Below are 20,332 nucleotides of genomic sequence, written 5' to 3' on the forward strand. Positions count from 1 at the left end.
ACTTCTTCAGCCAGATCACAGAACTGCCTCTTAATTTAGTATAATGTCACTGTGAATTTCGAATTACAGATTTTTTTTTTGTAGATTAAAGTGTTGAGCATCAGAAGTTTAAGAGACACCCTATCCCAGGGGGAGGTGCCACAGAATTCCTACTCTTATTCCAGCTGGTAAGCAGATACAACATTTACTTTGGGTAAGGCCAAATTCATTCAATGTCCTGTACATGCCTGAATTCTCAAGATGCGTGCATGACACTCATGAAAAGGTTGCTTTCTACGTTTTTCATTCAAACAGACCATATGGGAATCTGCAACATTTTAACAGGAAAAATGTAACAACTTGACAAAAATCAAATGCACACAAACTCAAGTCAATCATTCCTACTTGGGGATTCTGATGACCAGGCAGAAGTCGCTTTGCATTCTGAAAAACCACTGGATTGTCTCTAGATTTATTGCTACATGAGGTGCATGAGTAGCATCCTTTATCCTGCTGTTCCGGTGCAAAGGATAGAACATTCTACATTCTCAAATACCAGTATCCACTCATCTGAGACACAGTGTTAAATGATACTCAAGCTGCATTCAAGGGCTAAATGCTACCTAGAGCAAAACCGGCTCTGCAGGTGCTGATGGACCATCATGTTCTTGCAATCGCAGCCCACTTTGGCATAAAGTTCATCAAAGCTTTCGGAATGAGCTGGTCATGTACAGTAGCAGGGAAGAAGCTTCAGAAATGCTTTGCTTGGCTGTCGTGTTGCAACCACACCTTTCCTTACCTTCCGCAACGTCGTCATCCACAGCCCCTTTCACCTGAGAAAAACACCACTGAATGTCATTCCCTCCTCCTCCGGCTCCTAGAAACAAAACAGAAGTTAAATAAAAATAGACCCACGCCCTACTCATTAAGCCTGGCACACTCCTGCTGGCATTCCACTGTAGTAAATAGCGATCCCTGCCCACCCACCAGAAATGAACATTTCCAGACCTGAGGTAGACAAGACACCCTACCGGCAAACTGGCCTTCTCCCACCTGCCAGTCCCTTCCTACATCCATGCTTCAAAACACATGGGCACGCACACACCCTTCTGTCAATGAGAAACAGCCCATGCCAAAATAGTATAACATCAGAAAACAACAACTAAATCTTCAGGTTCTCTGCTGCCACATTCAAAACACATAGAGAAACTTTAAAAGACACAAAACATATTTTAGAAAATACATCACAAATGCCTGCTTGTAACTTCCCAAGGAGTTTAAGCACCACCTCTTCCTACCATACTCACTTTCCAAGCTAACTTTTCAAACATGGCTACCAGATGTTCAAATCAGGAACGAAACCATGCCACTTCTTAAAACAAATCCTAAAAGTGCCCCAGTTCTCATTAGGGAAGCTACAGAAATTATACTTAAGTACATTACTGTATAGTCAACAAAGTTTGAATAACAAAAGAAAAAAACACCACCCAGAAACTCAAACGGGTTCTTTTAAGGAAATAAATTTCAGACACACTACCGTAGAAGACGGACCGGAGAGAAAATTTCAAGAACATTACTGGTTCAGCAGAAGGCGATGAATCATTTGAACCCTGGCACCAGAACATGTACAAAACACACCACCCATCTTTCTGGCATTTCATTCAGAGCAAGTCACAGGGCTGGGTTCACACAGGAAAAGAGGATGAAGAACGCCAACTCTTAACTCCAGAACGACTTGTGAAACACGGTGTCAAAATGGAGTTTTCCCTCTAATCCACTTCTCTAGAAATCAATCTCTCTCTCTCTCCCCCTCCCTAAGGGCAGTGCAACAGTTTCATCTTGGCAAAGGATAAGGGAGGGGACGGACACAAGTTTCCCCTCCCCACACAAGGTTAAGTAAGTTTGAAGGAGAGGGGGGAGAGTTCAAGACAGAAAGAGCTCTGAAAGCACAGCAGAGACAGCAGCCTGGGAGCACAGGAAAACCCAAACAATCCAGCATTCTATTTTAATCTCCCTTTGTTACCTCGCCCAGAATCATTTTACCATATCTAGGAACCGAATGGGAATGCGGAAGGATGCCGGCTGATAAGCACATGATTGAAATGTGCCATCCCAAGGCCTAGGTCTCAGTTATGTTTCTCTCCGCCACAGATGCCTTGCAAAAAATACAACAGGTTGCATGAAAACTCAGGCATGTTTCCCCTCCACACCCACCCACACAACTTGTTACATTCAAGGCTTGGCTTCCATTGATAAAAAAAGGAGAATGAGGCAAGGACAGAACGGAAGGAAATAATACATCAGGAGTTGGGGGGGGGGGGGAGAGAAAGAAGGGGAAAATCCTAAACCCAGCCTCACATGCCACTCTTCATAATGTAAAGCACCCGAAAGGCAATGCCACTAGCAGAACGCGCGTGAAGACATTCCCCCCAAAAAGAATGAGAACATGCATGCCCCATGCAAGGATAAGCACTTTTGGTCTCTGCACCTAAGGAGCCGGAATGCAACCTCTAACAAACTGCAACGTGGGACAGCTCTCCCGGTAGAAGCCGCTCGGAAAAACACTCCGCATGCAAAGGAATTAGACGGTTCCAAAAAAAAAAAAAAAGGCAGCCGCATGCAACATATCCCGACTGGGCTTTGCCTACAGGTTAGGCAAAACTGCACCTCTCCTCTCACCAGAGCAATGGCACTTTCTGAAACATTCGTCAAGTAAGAACCATCCTCTCCCTTCCCAAATCTACACTTCCAAGAATTACTCTACCAAGTAATTCATTGGCCCGATCACAGACCCCTCCAGAAAGCCATTCCATGGACAAGAAGCGGAGGAGACCCTTGACCCATCTCTGCAAAAAAAAAAATAACCCGCCTTTCAGTCGTGACTCCCTCAACTTGTCCCCCCTAGAAATGAAGAGCTCCCTTCTTTCTCTCTCTCTCTCTTTTTTTAAATCACACGTGAAGCTTTTTTGCCCTTCCTCTCCTTTTGGTCCAAGTAGGAAGCAAAAGGAGATGAGCATGTAAAAAAGGAGGGAAAATTAGAAGAGGGGAAATAAAAGCTCCCACTTGCCTGGTCAGTTACATTCTTGCAGATAAGGATGCAACGGGGAACGACAAGGCGGTAAGAAATTTGCAGAAGGTAATAAATAGGCAAACGAAGGGAGGAGAGCGGAGACACCCCCCCCCCCTAGGGCCAGTCTGCAAAGAGCTGCACGCCACAGCAGTTCAGCTTTGCAAGCTCCTCTGCATGCCAATGCAACAGCCTCACCTGCCACCACCCCGGAGGCTCCAGAGTCAGGCGCCGGTCCGCCCCGGCATAAGAGAGGAGATTTTCGCCCTTACCTGCCATGTTCGGCTCCCAGTGGTGTCAGGGTGGGTTGCAGCAGCCTCTTCGCTTTCCAAAAATATCCCAGTGCCAGGTTCAAAGAGAACGCAGAGGAAGGATGGCAGCGGATCACGCCCGGGGGGGGGGGGGAAGGGTAAAGCCGGCTTCACTTCCAGGGCTTCCCCCGCTCTTGGCTTCCTCTCCTTACCCAACCCCCCCCCCCTAAGGTTCCACTTTCCAAAATGGCGCCGGCTGAGCCGAACGTGACGTCACCGGCGGATGCAAGGGCGGGTAGCGAAGAGGCGGGACCCGAAGGCCCGAGGGGGAGGAGGGAGTGGGAAAGGGGGCGGGGCCTCTGGGGAAAGGGCAGCGCTGATTGAGCGGCGGCGGCTCCTTGCGGGCCGCGCCCGCTCCTGACTTCTCACCGCCCCTCTCCAGGTGATCGAAAGGTGGAGTCGCTCGGTGCGTGCAGCTCAGAGCATACCTATGGAAGCCAATAGCAGCTGGGCCGCCTTGCCTGTCTTCATCCTGTCGTACCTCAGTGATTGCATGCATCTAAAGCGGGGGAAGGGGGGCGTGGCCTGTGTAGTGCCACTTTATCATTTGACACTGATAATGACCCGATGCTGATTTTATGTTTTAAAAAATCTCTCTTGGATAATGATTACTTGTGGGGTGCTTCTAGCTTAACTTTAAAAAAATCATTTAAAAGAACACTTTTAATTGTATGAAAGTTCATTAAAAATGAGCACACTGCAAACTTCCTAGATTTCCCCATGAAGTTCCAGAAATGTACTTTTTTGTAGCTCTGCAAATAAAATGCTCTAAATCAAATCCCTGTGCACCATATTTTTAAGGCAAAACAGGTATTTATTTTGTATTCATATTATAAAGATGAATCATGAACTTGAGAGAGCATTGCCATATTGGTTAATAAATGCCCCTGTCGTATGAATCACATCTTTCACAAGGAAAAGCTGTAATTTCAGCAGTGTCCCAAGATTTAACAAGCCCAACATAAAACAATGGAGGCTCTGGAGAATGCTAGCATTTTGCTACTATGCTTTTTGAAACAGTGAACAAAATATGATTATTTCCTCACTAATCTGGGTAGCAGACACAGTAATGCATTTATTTGTTCATTTACAACTCATCTTTTTGAGACTCGAGGAAGATTAAATGTAGGTCGCAGTCAATTTACAGGAACCCCAGCAAAGAACTTTCAAGGCAAGCAGAAAGCAGAGGTGGTTTGCCATTGTCTTCCTCTGCAAAGCCTTCCTTGGAGGTCTACCATCAAAGTATCAACGCTGCTTAGTTTCTGGGGTCAAGCTATGTCATACCATTTTCCTTCTTCATGGACGATTACAAAAGATTTTTGAAGATTCAACCAAACTGCTTAAAATAGCCAGTAAACAATGCAATAGGACAGCGATTGAGGGATCAGAAAGCAATGCAAACAGAAACCATGACATACCATAATGTAGAATGAGAGAAGTATGGGAGCCTTCCTTGATCATCTCAGGCAGGCTATTTCGCAAAGTGGAACCCACAACAGAGAATGAAGGCATACAGGCAGCAATCTTACCCATTTGGAGGGTCTCAAAGTGTTTAAGCTTTTCTGAACAAAGAAGGAACCAAAGTACAGCCCTGCTGATTCTGTTCCATTTAGACCAACATCCAGCTTCCAACAGTGGTCTTTCAGACACCCCAGTGAAGCCCATAAGCAGAGCATGAAAGAAATAGCCTTCCTTGCCAGTTCCTCCCCCTCCCAGAACTGTAATTCAGAGGTAGACTGCCACTGAACGTGGTTAATTATCATGGCTAACTGATGAACCTAAATATCAACCAGGAAGCTTCTCAGTGAGCATGAATTTGAACCTTGGTTTTCTATGGTTGCCAGTAAGCCTGGAGAAAAATGCTATTTAATAATAATTAATCCCTTTTAATCCCTTTAAAAGCTTTAACTGTCCATTTCCATACATTAAACTTCTGTGAAAGGCACAGGATAAGTTTCTCTGGGTCTGCTAACAAGCCTATGGCCTCCCCAAGCCTAGGGTAACACTAACCACTGTATCACACTGCCTTTCTGCTTGCACAGCATGTACATTACATCTGAAAGCAAATGATCACATCTCTTTTTAAATGCCTCCTAGGCAGAGAAAGATTGTTTCTACCAGGTACAAGCTGAGATGCTGGGGTCTGAATGTGGAACCTTTCGTATGTCAAACAGGTGCTCTACCACTGAGCTACAGCAACATTTAAAAGGATGAGAAGATGTTCGGTAATATTAACTAATCACTAGCCCTTGTTGTAGGGACACTGAAGCAAACTGCCATAGACACTTAGACAGGTGCCTGGACTGCTGAGCTTTAGGGCTGCTTCTGGTAGCACCTGATCATGAAAAACATTTGCTTTATATCAGCATGTCTTTTGAATCCCTTCACGGCTAGGTCCTTTGTTGGATCAGGCACCCTCAAACATCATGAGATATATTATACCATGTCTCTGTTTTATCTGTGCCTTACAGGGCTTTCTTGTAGCAGGAACTCCTTTGCATATTAGGCCACACACCATAATGTAGCCAGTTGTCCTGGAGCTTACAGTAGGCCCAGTACAAAGAGCCCTGTAAGTCCTTGGAGGATTGGCTACATTTTTTTATTTATTTATTTATTTATTTAAGATTTATATCCCGCCCTTCCCACAAGTGGCTCAGGGCGGCTTCCAATAGTAGATCCATCAAAATTACACATATAAAGGGATCCATATTTAAAACAGATAAAACAGATAAAACCCTAGTTATTAATACACATAAATATTTCAGCTATATATAAAAGGAATCCAGCAAGTTACAGTAAAATTCTCAAGCTAAGTAAAGGCTAGCCGGAAGAGGGTCGTCTTACAGGCCCTGCGGAACTGAACAAGGTCCCGCAGGGCCCTCACCTCTTCCGGCAGCTGATTCCACCATGTAGGGGCCATAACAGAGAAAGCCCTTTCTCTGGTGGACTTCAACCGGGCTTCCTTCGGCCCAGGGATAGTAAGGAGATTTTGTGTTCCCGACCTCAGTACTCTCTGGGGAACGTGCGGGGAAAGACGGTCCTTCAGGTAGACAGGTCCCAAGCCATATAGGGCTTTAAAGGTGATCACAGGGGTGTGGCCTAATATGCAAAGGCGTTCCTGCTACAAAAAAGCCATGTCTTACATGCATTCTTAGTCCAAAGCCCACATCTAAGTCTGTTTTAGTTAACCGTAGCAGCCTGATCTGGGAAAGGATGTTTGAGAAACAGAAGAAGGCCCAGCATAAATGGTGCTGAAGGGAGGGATATCATGCATATCTGGGAGAGAGCCAGGGTTTTTTGTGAGCAGGAATGCGCAAGAATGCAGCAGTTCTGGATGACTTGGCGTCAGGGGTATGGCCTAATATGCAAATGAGTTCCTGCTGGGGGTTTTCTACAAAAAAGCCCTCTGTGAAACAATGATGATATCAGGGGGTGTGTCCTAATATGCAAATGAGTTTATGCTGTGCTTCTTCTACCCAAAAAGATAGTGTTTTCTACTCTAGGTCTGTTGTTTGTGTTGAAGATAGACCTGACTTTCTCCAGGACAAAATAGCCAAGACAGATCTTCCCAGAATTTAAAAAGCTGATTTGTAGCCATCTGTTGCCACAGTTGGGGTTGGGACCATATGGGGAGGGGAAAGGGAATTTAATCCTATGACCTCCACATGGTTTCACCTATTGAAACTACTCTTCTCATCTGCTATTAACCTCAGGAATGGGGGGGGGGATACAAACCCTAGTTTTCCCCACTTTTTTCTTTTTCTCCCCTCCCACAGGTTGCAAAAGTATTAAATGCCCCCTCATCACATAACCATGATCCAAATCAGAGGTATGCAAGGGGTACAATTCTCTCTGTCAAGGTCCTGAAAAGATGCAACCATGGATCTCCCAGGTTGTTTTACTCTTCAGGCAAACACACTTTTTGAGGGTTTCTGTGTTCATGAACAGAATTTGGCTTGTCTGAAAAGTTCCTGGCTCAACTTGGACCACAACAGGCTCCTTAGCAGGGCCAGTAAAGTAAATTTGGGCTATCCTGATTGAAATCAGATGAATTGAAATCAGTGATGAACAGTGCAATGGAATAATGAACAGTGCAAACCCAAGGAGAGGTATACCAGTCTAGGGGTAGCATCAGCACATGGGTGGCCACACTCACTTAACGTAAGAGCCACACACAATAAACATCAGATGTCTGTGAGCTGCAAGACAGGGATGTCAGATGCTTGAGAGCTGCAAGAAAAGGAAGGAAGACAGACAGACAATGATGAAGACAAACGGACAGAAGGAAGGAAGGAAGGTGGGTGGGTGGGTGGATGGATGGAGATGGGGAGGGGGGATTAGAGGGGGGAGGGGAGAAGAAGTGGAAAGAAAGCAACTTTAACTTTAAATGCAGTGATTTAAAGAGATAAATGCCTTCTACAAGCCAGTCGATGGGGCTGTGTGGGCTTCAAGAGCCACACACGATGTGTGAAAGAGACACATGTGGCTCCCGAGCCACAGTTTGGCCACGCCTGTATCAGCATATGCCAAGGTGGGGCAGCTCTGGGGTCCAAGGTCTCTGGCAGGGACAATGGATGCCAGCATACCCTGCCCATTCCCTAGCCAGCACTCCACCAACCACCCTCCCTGCTGTGTGCACTACCTAGGGCCGCTGGGAAAGATCTGCAGCTGTGAGTATGGGCATTGGGGGCACTCATGAGCAGATAAGGGAAGGACACATAAGCAGGTGGAGGGCATAGGAGGTTGTGGGCAGAGAAGGGGAGAGGAGCCTCCCCCCCCCCCCAAAAAAAAACCCTGTATCCTGCTCTGCTCTTATCTGAGTCCATTGAAAAATGTCAAAGGGTTTAGACAAGACAGAGCAACACTGCACAAAATTGCATTGTCCATGGCCTTCATTCTCTCACATGACCCATCCCAATATGTGGATAACTATATTAGTTGGATTACTTTCAGGGAATGTATCTGAAACATTGTGAGACAGAGACAGACACCAGCTGTTACTATTATGACTGTGCTGCTTAAATCGTTTCCTAGCATCTTGGTTGGTTTGTCATACATTGAAGTGAATTCAATGCTCCCTTTTCATTCTCTTCCTGTTCTCAGGTAACATTACCTTGTTCAACCTAAACAGCAATTCCACCATTCTGCCAGATGTTCGGTTCTTGCCTGGTTTGAATGAATGCCATAACCCCTGGGGCTTTTCTGGCATTTTGCATGAGAACCTCAAGTGCCTCCTTCTTGGCCTGATTACTATTCCCTGTAAAATGGCAGGCATGCTCCTGAGCCATTTTTAGCCACAAGCACCTTCCAGCCAACAGCCTGGCTGCAGAAGCAACAAAGAAATGCTTCCAACAGAGGACAATTTGGCAAGGCTGCTGCAGGCTGGAAAAAGGGAAGAATCCTGGTAGAGATTCCCACTACAGTCACAAAACCATCTGTTGAGTCTTTAGAAACACAGCCAGAAAAATCAGGGGACAGGTGTTTGTTTGTTTGCTTGATTAAACCATTTATTAGCCATTTTTCTTCTGTGCAGAACTCAAGGCGGCTTGCAATAGAAACAAAACATTATTAAAAAGCACAGCAAAAAAGAATTATAAAACTTATAAAAACCACAGCTTGAAAACTCCAAATAGAACTGTGAATAATAAAAGATAAATCAATCAGAATAAAGTCCTACATAAAACTGTCTTCAAGTGCCTCCTGAAGATCAGCAATGAGGTCACCAGGCACATCTCCCTGGAGAGGTTGGTCCATAATTGTGGGTCTGCCACCAAAAAGGCTCTCTCTCATGTGCCCACCAAACAAACATCTTTAATTGGTGGAATACTCAGGAGACACTCTCATCACTATCTTAATTCCTTGGCAGTCCTTCAGATACCCTAGTCCAGGGCTGGCCATATTTACTTAATGTAAAAGCCACATAGAATAAATGTCAGATGTTTGAGAGCCACAAAACTTGAACATCAGATCTTTGAGGGGAGGGAGGGAGAGAGGAAGATGGGGAGAGAGGTGGAAAGAAAGCAACTTTAACTGCATTCTCCAAGCCACCAGCTGGTTTGGTTTGGAGAAGTGATTTAAAGAGAGAAATGCCTTCTCCAAGCTGGCCAACAAGGTGGGTGGAGGGCTTTGAGAGCCACACAATATGTGTGAAAGAACCACATATGGCTCCTGAGCTGCTATTTGGGCACCCCTGCCCTAGTCTAAAATATGTAGGGCTTTAAGTGACAAAAACAGCACCTTGAATTGGACTCGAAGAGTGGATTGGTAGCCAGTGTAATTGCTGTAGTGTTGAGAACATAGGCTCCTGATAGTTAGCCCCAACCAGCTGCAGTATTCTGCACTAGCTGCAGTTTCTGAACACTCTTCAAGGATAGCCCCAATCAGAATACTTTGCAACAGTCAGTCTAGATGTAACTAGGGCATGGATCACTGTGGCTATATCTGACTGACCCAAGAATTGACACAGTTGACACACCAGCTGAAGCTAGGCAAACACACTCCAAGCCACAGCAGCAACCTGGTTTTCTAAGACGACCCCTGAGAACATAATAAGAGCCCTGCTGGATCAGACCAGTGGTCCATCTAATCCTGTCTCTCAGAGTGGCCAACCAGTTTCTCTGGAGGGCCAGCAGCAGGGCATAGAGACTGAGAGCTTCCCCTGATGCTGCCTCCTGACTCTGGGATTGAGAACTTTAGTACCTCTGAATGTGGAGGTTCCCCTCAGTCACCATGGCTAGTGGTGCACCTATTCTACATCAATCTAATTCCCTTTAAAAGCTGCTTATTCCTTTGGCCACTATTATATCCTCTGGCAGCAAATCCCACATTTTAATCAGTCTCAGTATAAAAGAAGTATTTTCTTTTGTCTGTCCTGAATCTACTACCCATCAGCTTCATTGGATGCCCTTAAATTGGCTCTGTTTTGGTAGGCCATCGACTGAGGGGTGACATGATAGGCAATTTATCTTTTACTGAGGCATAGAGATTCATGATCTTTCTCTGCTCTGTAGAAGCTGAGCTGATATAATTTAGTACACCTTCCAGTGATGTCAGTAGTGTGTGGCATATGCACATGAGTTGTGCTAATGAGATCTGGTACCTCTTTTTCTACAAAATGACCTCTGGATAACAGTGACAAAAACTGTATATGGAATTCCAAATGAGGCTGCACCATAGATCTATACAGGGGCATTATAATACTGGCCATTTTATTCTCAATCCTTTTCCTAATAATCCCTAATGTAGAATTTGCCTTTTTCACTGCTGCAGCCCACTGGGTTGACACTTTCAATGAGCTATCTACTATGACCCCTAAGTCACGCAGCACTCCCAAGCTCTTCACTGCTTTTCAAGGACAGGAGACCCCATCTAGGACAGGAGAGATCTCAAGCCCACCATCTGCCTTTCTTCAAAACCCAGAGAACCTCTGAATTAAATTTCAGCTCGTTCACCTTCGTTCACCAGCTCATTACTGACTCCAAGCACTGATTCAGAATATCAATGTCATCCTTGGAAATCAGGAGAAAAGAAAGGTATTTGATTTCTGAAAGGGTTGTTTAAAAAAAAACACCTGAAATGAGGATTTCCAATTGGCTGGCACTAAAATTCCCATCTCCCTCCCCCCTCCCCACCATCAAGTCACAGCCAATTTATGGCAACTACATAGGGTTCTAGAGGCAAGAGATGTTTGGAGGTGGTTTGCCATTGCCTGCCTCCACATAGCAACCCTGGACTTCCTTAGAGGTCCCCCATCCAAGTACTAACCATGGATGACCTGCTTAGCTACCAGAATCTGACAAGATGGTGGGTTCTCCTCCATTGGAGGTTTTTAAACAGGGGCTAGATGGCCATCTGACAGCAATGAAGATCCTGTGAATTTAGTGGGGAGGTGTTTGTGAGTTTCCTGCATTGTGCAGGGGGTTGGACTAGATGACCCTGAAGGTACCTTCCAACTCTATGATTCTAAGATCTCTCTAGACTGGGCTATCCTGGTCAGGTATTGTCCTTTTAATAGGATGCTATTGACTGACCAGGTTATGTTATTAAAAGATCAGGACATTTTTATCAAGGCATGTTGATGACCCTAGTGAGAATACCTAAGCACAAAAAGCCCTTTCTGTTGCACTGCACTGTTAGGCAGGAGTAGGGTGAAGCCTGCTGCCCAGCCATGAATGGGCCAACACACTGATGAACAGTCCCCCCAAAAAACTGGCTCACTGTTTATGACTGGTGAACAGGAGGTGAGGTAGACTGTTTCAAGCATCCTTATTTTGGACTCGCCGTGGCGTGAGGAGAAGCCAGAATTCCAGGTTTTCTAGGTTAATCAGGGAAACCCACCAGCAGCAGTTATAGCTATCATCTGCATCAGACCCTTGAAACAACATCATCTTGGGGACAATTACCCACCCTTTCTACTGACTGCAGCTTCCTCTCCCTCCTCTCATACAATTGAGTGGACAGGAAATCCCTTCCATTTATTACATTTGAAACTGAGGGCCAACCAAAACAGAGTGGAGAAAGATCATGAATCTCTGTGCCTCAGCAAAAGGTAAATTGCCTGTGCAGCTGCAATATGCCTCAGGGCCATGCAGGAAGTAGAGACTGGATTTAGCCCTTGAGCCAGGCTCCCCACACATTTATTAGCATTTTAAAGGAAAACACCAACAACATCCCTTTTTCATGCTAATAACCTCACAGAGAACCTAGCCTGGATTAGTGCAACTCAATCCTCTGTCCCCTTTCTACTTGGCCTGAATTAGAGCTGTGTGCACAAACACAGAGTTGACATTTTACAGAAAAATGGAGAATTGTGGTCTTTTTCATAGCAATTTTACTAATGATAAAAAGGAGTTTCAATTGGGAAGACCTTGATGTGGAAACACAGTTCTATCCCCATCCACCTGCATATAGCAAGACTGAAGCGACAGCAGTAACCTATTTTCCTGGGATGCCAAAATAGCTGAATTTGTCTCCTTTCACACCTGTCACAGGGCTGCCTTCTTAAGCAGATACATCCAGCAGGATCAGCTCCAGATTTTTTGGGTCCTGGCCAAGATGCCATGCGGTGGTCACAGCCAGTAAGTACACCGCTGTTGCTAAAGCTCCCACCTTATTTAAACAGAGCAGATGGGGAAGGCTTTTGGAGCTTGGTAGCAGAGCTGGCACTGCCACTAGGCAAATTAGGCAATTGCCTAGGGTGCTGACCTTCTGGGGTCACCAAATTGGGCACCCACATGTGAAATTACCAGTTGGGGGGGGCACCAGAAGCTAGCCTTGCCTAGAGTGCCAGAAATTCTAGTGCCGACCTTGCTTAGTACCACCAGGATGCCACAGTAGACTGCGGGTTAGTAGTGGGCTTTCATATCCCAAGGCTCTCAGGCGGTTGTCCAACCATCTGATACCTGATACTAGCCTTGTCACCTGTCTTGTTGTTGGATGCTATGAGACCCCAGTCCTGCAAGGAGGCAGCAGTCATCCTTCAAGGAATGACACAGCCCATATAAAATGGAAGTAACTTGCTTAGAGAATGAATGGCAGAAGCATTGATTTCCAGAATCCTTGGGGAGGTTACTGGCCATTTGGAGAAGAACATGGGTCGAAAGCTGGAGAAGGGACTAACTATTCGTTGGTCCTGGACTTTGCACCCAAAGCAATGAATAAAAAATGCACAGAGAAGTGGAAAGGCTATCGGAGCACAGCAGCCAGAAGACCAGAGTAATTTGCATGCTCGAATGCCCCTTGCCACAGCAACGCTCTCCTATGGGCTGTAGTGCCGTCCGTTCTAATCATTTAGGTTCCACCAATGTCACTTGGAAGAGTGTCATCGATTGAAGTTCAAAACCCAGGAAATAGGTTTTTGAAGCTCATTATATTTGATCTCCCTCCCCCCTAAATAAAAAATGTATCAGGGAAGAGATCAGAATGCACAAAGAGGTTACATCTTGAGAAAAATATGTTTCAGATATTAGACACTTGTCTGACATCCCAAAGTCACCTGCATTTCTTTATCATGTTGCTGTAATATTTCCCTGATTTTCAGCAAAAGGGGTGTGTGTCTTAAAGTGGCCTATAGCTATTAAAATATAGTGAAGAGGTTTTGAGGGGATGCTATTTTTAGAGTTGCAATCCAGTCATGATGGAAGGACACATCGCTTTTGTGACTGTTGCTTCCTTCTGGCCTCAGGCATGGCATTTAGAAGCCATGGGGGAAGGAAGGGGCTTTCAAGTGGGACAGGCTCGAGGCAGCCCCCCCCCCTCCCCCAGCTGCTGCCTGTTTCTCTGAGAGGGAGAAAGGTCTCGGGTGAAGCCTTTTATCCATACTGAGACAGTACTCATGCTGATTCCTGCTAGTCTACATGCAGGGCTAGACCTAGACTGTTTGGCACCTTAGGCAAGGCTTACTACTTGTGCCCCCCTCCCCTTCTCTGATAACCAATTCTGTCCTATGGGTCCGTAGGATAGAATGGAGAGATCAGACTGCCACTGTGGTGCAATGCTAGAGGAGGGGTTTTAAACTTTAGACCCCTTCTCTAGGGGTTGCCCCACCGGCCTACACCTCTGAGACTCTGAGAGGTGTGTGGGGGAGATCTTTTTCCTGCTGGGGTGTGTGGGGGAGATCTTTTTCCTGCTTTTTCACCCCATTGTGCAAAAGCAGGAAGAAAGCCCTGTTGGGGGGGGGGATTCTGTGCCCCTGGACCGGCGGCACCCTAGATGATCACCTAAGTCACCTAGTAGGAGGTCCAGCCCTGTCTACATGGCAAATCATAACTAAATATATGTAAATCTTCAGACCCAGCTAGGTATGATCAAATCACATTTCCCCCTGTCCTGTGTCTGCTGCAGTTACATATAAAGTGTGTGAGGGCTATTATTTGTAGCAATCCTGATGGCCAAGCTAGATATAACTCAGCATTCATTTTTGAGAAGGGGTGAAAGTGCACAGGAACCCAACAAGGTGCTACATCAGCACAAATCCAAGATGAGCAGCGGAGCACCCCAGCCCAGAGGCACCATGCCCAACCCAGCTACAGCAATGCACAGCAATGCTAGCTTAAGCCACTGTGCCATTGGGGAAAGGCAAGGACCCAGGGGTATAGCAGAAGTGAGTTGGCTTTCCAACCTGCTCCACCACAAAAACAGCAGAAAACTTATGCCAGCCAAAACCATGCTGTGACCCATAGGTGCCCAAACAATGGAAAAGGCAAAATATTTCCCCACAACCATATCCCCACCCACAAGCCATAGTATGCTGACTACAGCCATGTCCAATCACCCCTGTAACAGCTAACTCCCTTCCCCTGTATCCAATCACAGCCCCTCCCCCCACAACCGGTTCTGCTTCATTGTGAATGCTGTCACCATGTAATGAAGACCAGCCACTCTCTTGCCCTTCTTTTCCCTCTCACTGTCACCCTGCCTGGTCAAATCCAGCCCCCTCCCCTTCTTTCTTGTGGCGTTGCCTGAGGCTGGTGCCAAAGGGTGTATGCTGAGCAGCCAAATGCAGGTGGGTAAGGAAATGTGCTGAAAAACACACAGGAGAGACAGCACCCCCCTCCCCACAAGGACTGCCTAGTAGCTCCTCCCAAACAAAGAACTGGGACCCTTTTCAGACTTCTGCTCATGGTGACTCCCTGGGCTTAGCCAATCTGGGTGCCAGGTCTTGGAGCTCAAGCTCAGCAGAACATGAGCTCTTCGGTCAAGAGGTATTAACGCATCAAAAAGCTGGCATGTCGCTTGTAAAAAATGCACCTTTCCTACATTCTCCTAGACACTGAGATGCCACCACTGTGCCCCTTCCATCACCATAACTGTCACAGCATCTGTTGTCCATCTGCCTCTCATCCACAACATGCATTAAGTCCAATCAGGATGCCCAGAGTTCAGTAGGTGGGGCTCACACCATATGACTCTGTCTCAGAGGCGCCTGCCGTACACACTCAGAGCACACGGCACTGCATTGAGTGGCAGGAGAGGCACTGAGCAAGCATTTAGAGCTAACCCACAAGGGGGAGAGCAGAGTTCATGTTGGGTAGCTAACAGGTCTTGTTTCAAAACCCTTGCAGGTACACCATGCATACCAAAGCGGTGACCACATGTCAGAAGATGAGCAGATGAGAAGGGGATGGAATCCAGCTGCTTTGGGCCAGGAGTCTGCACCTGCCTTCCCCATCTCCCTCACTGAGGCATCAACAAAAAACATCCCAACCGCTGGACCAAAAACACAGATGCAAAGAAGGCACACATCAGGCAGGAGGCACTCCACGGCAGCCCTGATCTCACTCCCAGCCACATGGGGCCAGGGCTGGCCCTGAAGTGTCTGGCACCCTAGGCAAGGCTAACTTCTGGCACCCCCATCCACACCAATAATGTCACCAAGTTACATGGGAAGCACCCAATTTGGTGCCCCCAGAAGGCCAGCAATTGCCTAGTTTGCCTAGTGACAGGGCCAGCCCTGCATGGGGCCAGGCAGAGACCATTGTGAAGACAGGCAAAGCTCAGTGGAAAGGCACTGAAGAGCAGTGACTCATGAAAGCTCATCCCCTGCCACAAATTGTGTTAGTCTTGAAGGTGATACTGGACTCCTGCTTTTTTTTTGCTGCTACAGACAGACTAACACAGCTACCCATCTTGGAAAGGCACTGTGTGTGACAGCAAGGCCAGGGCTCTTGGTTTGATGCATTGGCACTTCAGATGCTTTGGCAACCTTCAGGATCGTGCCGATGGTCAGCCATGTTTGCTAATCCAGGAAAATGTTGGACTGCCCTCCGGATTGTGAAGCTCTAAGAGATTTGGGAGCAGAGCCTCACCATACAGTCAGCCCTCCAAAGCAGCTGATCTCTGTAGAGGAACTCATTTGCATATCAGGCCACACCCCCTGACACCAAGCCAGCAGGAACTGCATTCCTGTGCATTTCTACTAAAAAAAAAAAATGCTCTGGCACCATGTATCCTGATTGTAGCAGAAACACTTTGGGAAATGTGACCTTTTGAAAATCTACTCTGGTGGGAAGATCTAGATTTCTCTGTGGGCATGGAGTACTTCTGAAAACTGGCCCTCTTAAAGGTCAGCCATGTAGGTTGGTGGCAGGAGCTGCAGGCAGCGCTCTTTGTAGCAGCGTTGTTTGTTTCCCTCTTGCCTGGGGAGATCGCTCCACTTCTATTCCCTTGCCAAGTGGCATTCCCCTGCCCTGCCAGCTCTACATTTGCGCAGTTTTTTTTAAATTAAGTAACTTCAGATACAATGCTAACATTAAATTTTTGTTGTTGTTGTTGTTGCAAATTGTATAACACAAAGGCAAGGGGCTTTGCAAATACCACGAGACATCAGACCTGGCTGACTAGCATGGCATGCTGACCTTCACTATCCAAAGCATTTTCCATAGCAGATCAGAATACACCTCCCATTTTTTTCTGCAATGGCCATAGAGACAGAGAGGGAGAGAAGGTGTTTTGCAGACAGAATTTCACATGTGACAGAAATGTCCTATTTCTTTCTTTTTTAAAAGTTGGAGAGCAAAATAATGAGTAAAATACTACAATATCCTTTGAATATGGAACTTGTGATGTTTGTATTAACTTGCACAGCCAAGGGTTTTGTAAACAGCGATTAAACTCTGTTCACGTGTTACAGTGAGCACATGTACATCCTGCATGTGTGTGCATACATCTGCTTGTAAGAATGAGTCAACACAAGCTCACTTTACAAATGAAACCGGGGGTGAATGTGGTGTTTAATGTAACATGAGAATTACTTAACGTGCATATAGGTGTACATTGAACACTGGGCATGCATTCATAGTAATGTGCGATCAGGGCTTAAGCTGTGTGTTTGATGAAAAGTTACAACCAGAGAAGTCTGGCTTCAGATCTTCACTCTGTTACAATGCTCACGGGGGCGGGGGGTGTTAGTCACTTTCTCTTAGCCTAACTTATCTCTTAGAGTTATTGGGATTATACAACTGGGAAGGGGACGTCATGTGTGCCTTCCTGAGATCTTTGCAGGAGATAGGTTGGCAGACGAAACCAACAAATGCATAAGGATGGGTTGCATTTATACACGTAGCATCCAGTGGTAGTAGAATGGATTCTACCAATTAATGTTGCCCATCCCCATGTAAAGAACAAAAAGGAAACAGCTGGGCAGGGCTTTTTTGTAGCAAGAGTGCCTTTGCATATTAGGTCACACATCCCTGATGTAGCCAATCCTCCAAGAGCTTACAGGGCTCTTCTTACAGGACCTACTGTAAGCTCTTGGAGGACTGGCTACATCAGAAGGTATGTGGTTTAATATGCAAAGGAGCTCCTGCTACAAAAAAAAAGCCTTGCAGGTGGGCATCCCTGCAGATGACAACTGACTCCTTCCAGCTTCTAACTGCTAGGGACAAGAAGGAAGACAGGAAACAGCCCTCCCTTTCACTAGCCCTGTATCTCTATCAAGCAGGGCTTTTTTTGTAGCAGGAACTCCTTTGCATATTAGGCTACACACCCCTGATGTAGCCAATCCTCCAAGAGCTTACAGGGCCTACTGTAAGCTCCAGGAGGATTGGCTACTTCAGGACTGTGTGTTTTATAGTAGGAGTTCCTGCTATATACATAAAAAAGCCCTGCCATCAAGAATTACTTTCATCTGGAACACTGGCATTTATGTGTTTGTTTATGATAATGTGGTTGTATCCTGCCATTCCCCCCAAGGGGGACTCAAAGCTCCTTGCCTCATTCTCTTCTTCTCTGTCTTAACCTTACAATAACTGTGAGGTAGGTTAGGCTATGCGTGTGTGTGTGTGTGTGTGTGAGATGGGCTCAAGCAAGAAGCTCTGGATCAGAATGAGTAGTTCAAGAACATTCATCCTGCATTGCTGTGACAGCCTAGAAATTAACTAGAAGCTGAAAAGGGCCATTCTGCAATTTTTCACTTAAAGGAGGCTTATTGCCATTGCAGAGTAAATAAAAAAAATGTTTATGCAGCATCCATTACATATGTTCTCAATACAGGCACTTTTGTGTTGCAGTTATTGACCTATCTTTTAGCCACTGATATTAGCAGTAAAATTCAGGCCTCTGTGACCAATGATGACCATCATATTGCCTGGACCAACTTGCTCAGTACCTCAAGAATTCAGATTGTTGTATTTTGTATTTGTCATTTAAATTGAAGCATGGGGAAGATGAAGAAGCATTGGTTTTTATACCCTGCTTTTCTCTACCTGAAGGAGTCTCAGAGTGGCTTACAATTGTCTTCCCATCCTCTCCCTTCAACAGGCACCTTGTGAGGTAGGTGGGGCTGGGTGACCTTGGGCAAGTCACAATTTTCCCAGGATTCTCTCCGCCCCATCTACCTCATATGGTGCCTGTTGTAGGGAGAGGAAGGGAAAGGTGATTGTAACATGCCCTGGGACTCTTTAGGGTAGAGAAAAGCCGGGTATAAAACCCTCTTCTTTTACTTGAGGAGTTCCTTCAGTAAGCAAAGATCTTGTCCTCAGGTAGCTGACATGACTGTCACTCAATTATCAAATTTACTATCAGATTTATTGGGAAGGGGCCTTGCATGCAGGAAGTCCCTGGTTCAATCCCCAGCATCTCCAGTTAAAAGGCTCTGGCAGGAGGTGATGTGAAAGACTTCTACCTGAAACACCAGAGAGCCACTGCCAGTCTGAGTAGACAACACTGACCCTGAGGGATGAATGGTCTGATTCAGTAGAAGGCAGCTTCATGTGTTTATGTTGCCATAACATGGGCTTGTGCTTCAGTTACAAGGAATTTACTTCTCATTCAGATATGGAGGTGTCAGTGGCACTCTATTATCCTGTGCCTCCAGGGCTGGTGACAGTTACTGTAGCCCCTTTCTAGTATAAAGGTTTGAACCACATTCCTTCTGAGCACTGATCTGCTAATGGTTAAATATAATCTCATGGATTGCTGCCTTGTCGTGGCAAGAGGGACGGTGACTCAGTGGTAGAGCATCTGCTTGGTAAGCAGAAGGTCCCAGATTCAACCCCCGGCATCTCCAAAAAAGGGTCCAGGCAAAGAGGTGTGAAAAACCTCAGCTTGAGACCCTGGAGAGCTGACGCCAGTCTGAGTAGACAATACTGACTTTGATGGAGCTGCAGTATAAGGCAGCTTCATATGTTCATATGAGAGGGCTTGTGCGGTTCAATGAGGCTGTGGGCTATGCTATGCAGGGCCACCCAAGATGGACAGGTCACAGCTGAGAACTCAGACTAAATGTGATCCACTGGAGAAGGAAATGGCAAACCACTGCAGTATCCTTGCCAAGAAAACCCCATGAACAGTAACAAAAGGCTAAAAGATATGGCACTGGAAGTTGAGCCCCTCAGGTCAGAAGGTGCCCAATATGCTACTGGGGAAGAACGTTCAAGTAACCACAGAAGGAGTGAAGCGGCTGGGCCAAAGCTGAAAGGACGCTCAGCTGTGGATGCATCTGATGATGAAAGAACAGTCCGATGCTACAAAGAACAATACTGCATTGGAACGTGGAATGTAAGATCTATGAATCAAGGTAAGCTAGATGTGGTCAAACAAGTGATGACAAGAATGAACATCGACATCTTGGAAATCAGTGAACTAAAATGAATGGGAATGGGTGAATTTAACTCAGAGGATCACTACATCTATTATTGTGGTCAAGAGTCCCATAGAAGAAATGGTGTGGCCTTTATAGTTAACAAGAGAGTGAGGAAGGCAGTAATGGGATACAATCTCAAAAATGACAGAATGATTTTGGTCCATATACAAGGTAAACCATTCAATATCACAATAATCCAAGTCTATGCCCCAACCACTGATTCAGAAGAGGCTGAAGTGAACCAGTTCTATGAAGATCTACAACACCTTCTAGAATTAACACCAAAAAAAAAGATGTCCTCCTCATCATAGGGGACTGGAATGCCAAAGTAGGAAGTCAAAAGATAACCGGAACAACTGACAAGTTTGGCCTTGGAGAACAAAATGAAGCCAG

The 20,332-nt window shown here is 45.9% G+C and overlaps 1 protein-coding gene across 2 annotated transcripts in view; it reads right to left on the reverse strand.

The window, feature by feature from the left end:
- Window positions 1-3,601, reverse strand: part of PPP2R2A (protein phosphatase 2 regulatory subunit Balpha) — an 85,452-nt gene extending 81,851 nt beyond the window's left edge. Inside the window, exons 1-2 of one of the 2 annotated variants that reach the window (XM_060250465.1) lie at window positions 3,319-3,601; window positions 779-856 (exon numbers count right to left, since the gene is read on the reverse strand). In XM_060250465.1, the coding sequence (XP_060106448.1) occupies window positions 779-856; window positions 3,319-3,325 (85 nt within the window). In that variant the 5' untranslated portion in view covers window positions 3,326-3,601. Of the gene's footprint in view, window positions 1-778; window positions 857-1,516; window positions 1,743-3,318 lie in introns of those variants that run through there. The other variant, XM_060250463.1, reaches the window with a different exon arrangement.
- Window positions 3,602-20,332: the final 16,731 nt, after the last annotated feature.

Source organism: Heteronotia binoei, chromosome 12 (genome assembly GCF_032191835.1).
Source record: "Heteronotia binoei isolate CCM8104 ecotype False Entrance Well chromosome 12, APGP_CSIRO_Hbin_v1, whole genome shotgun sequence".
In the NCBI taxonomy this organism is placed as follows: Eukaryota; Metazoa; Chordata; class Lepidosauria; order Squamata; family Gekkonidae; genus Heteronotia; species Heteronotia binoei.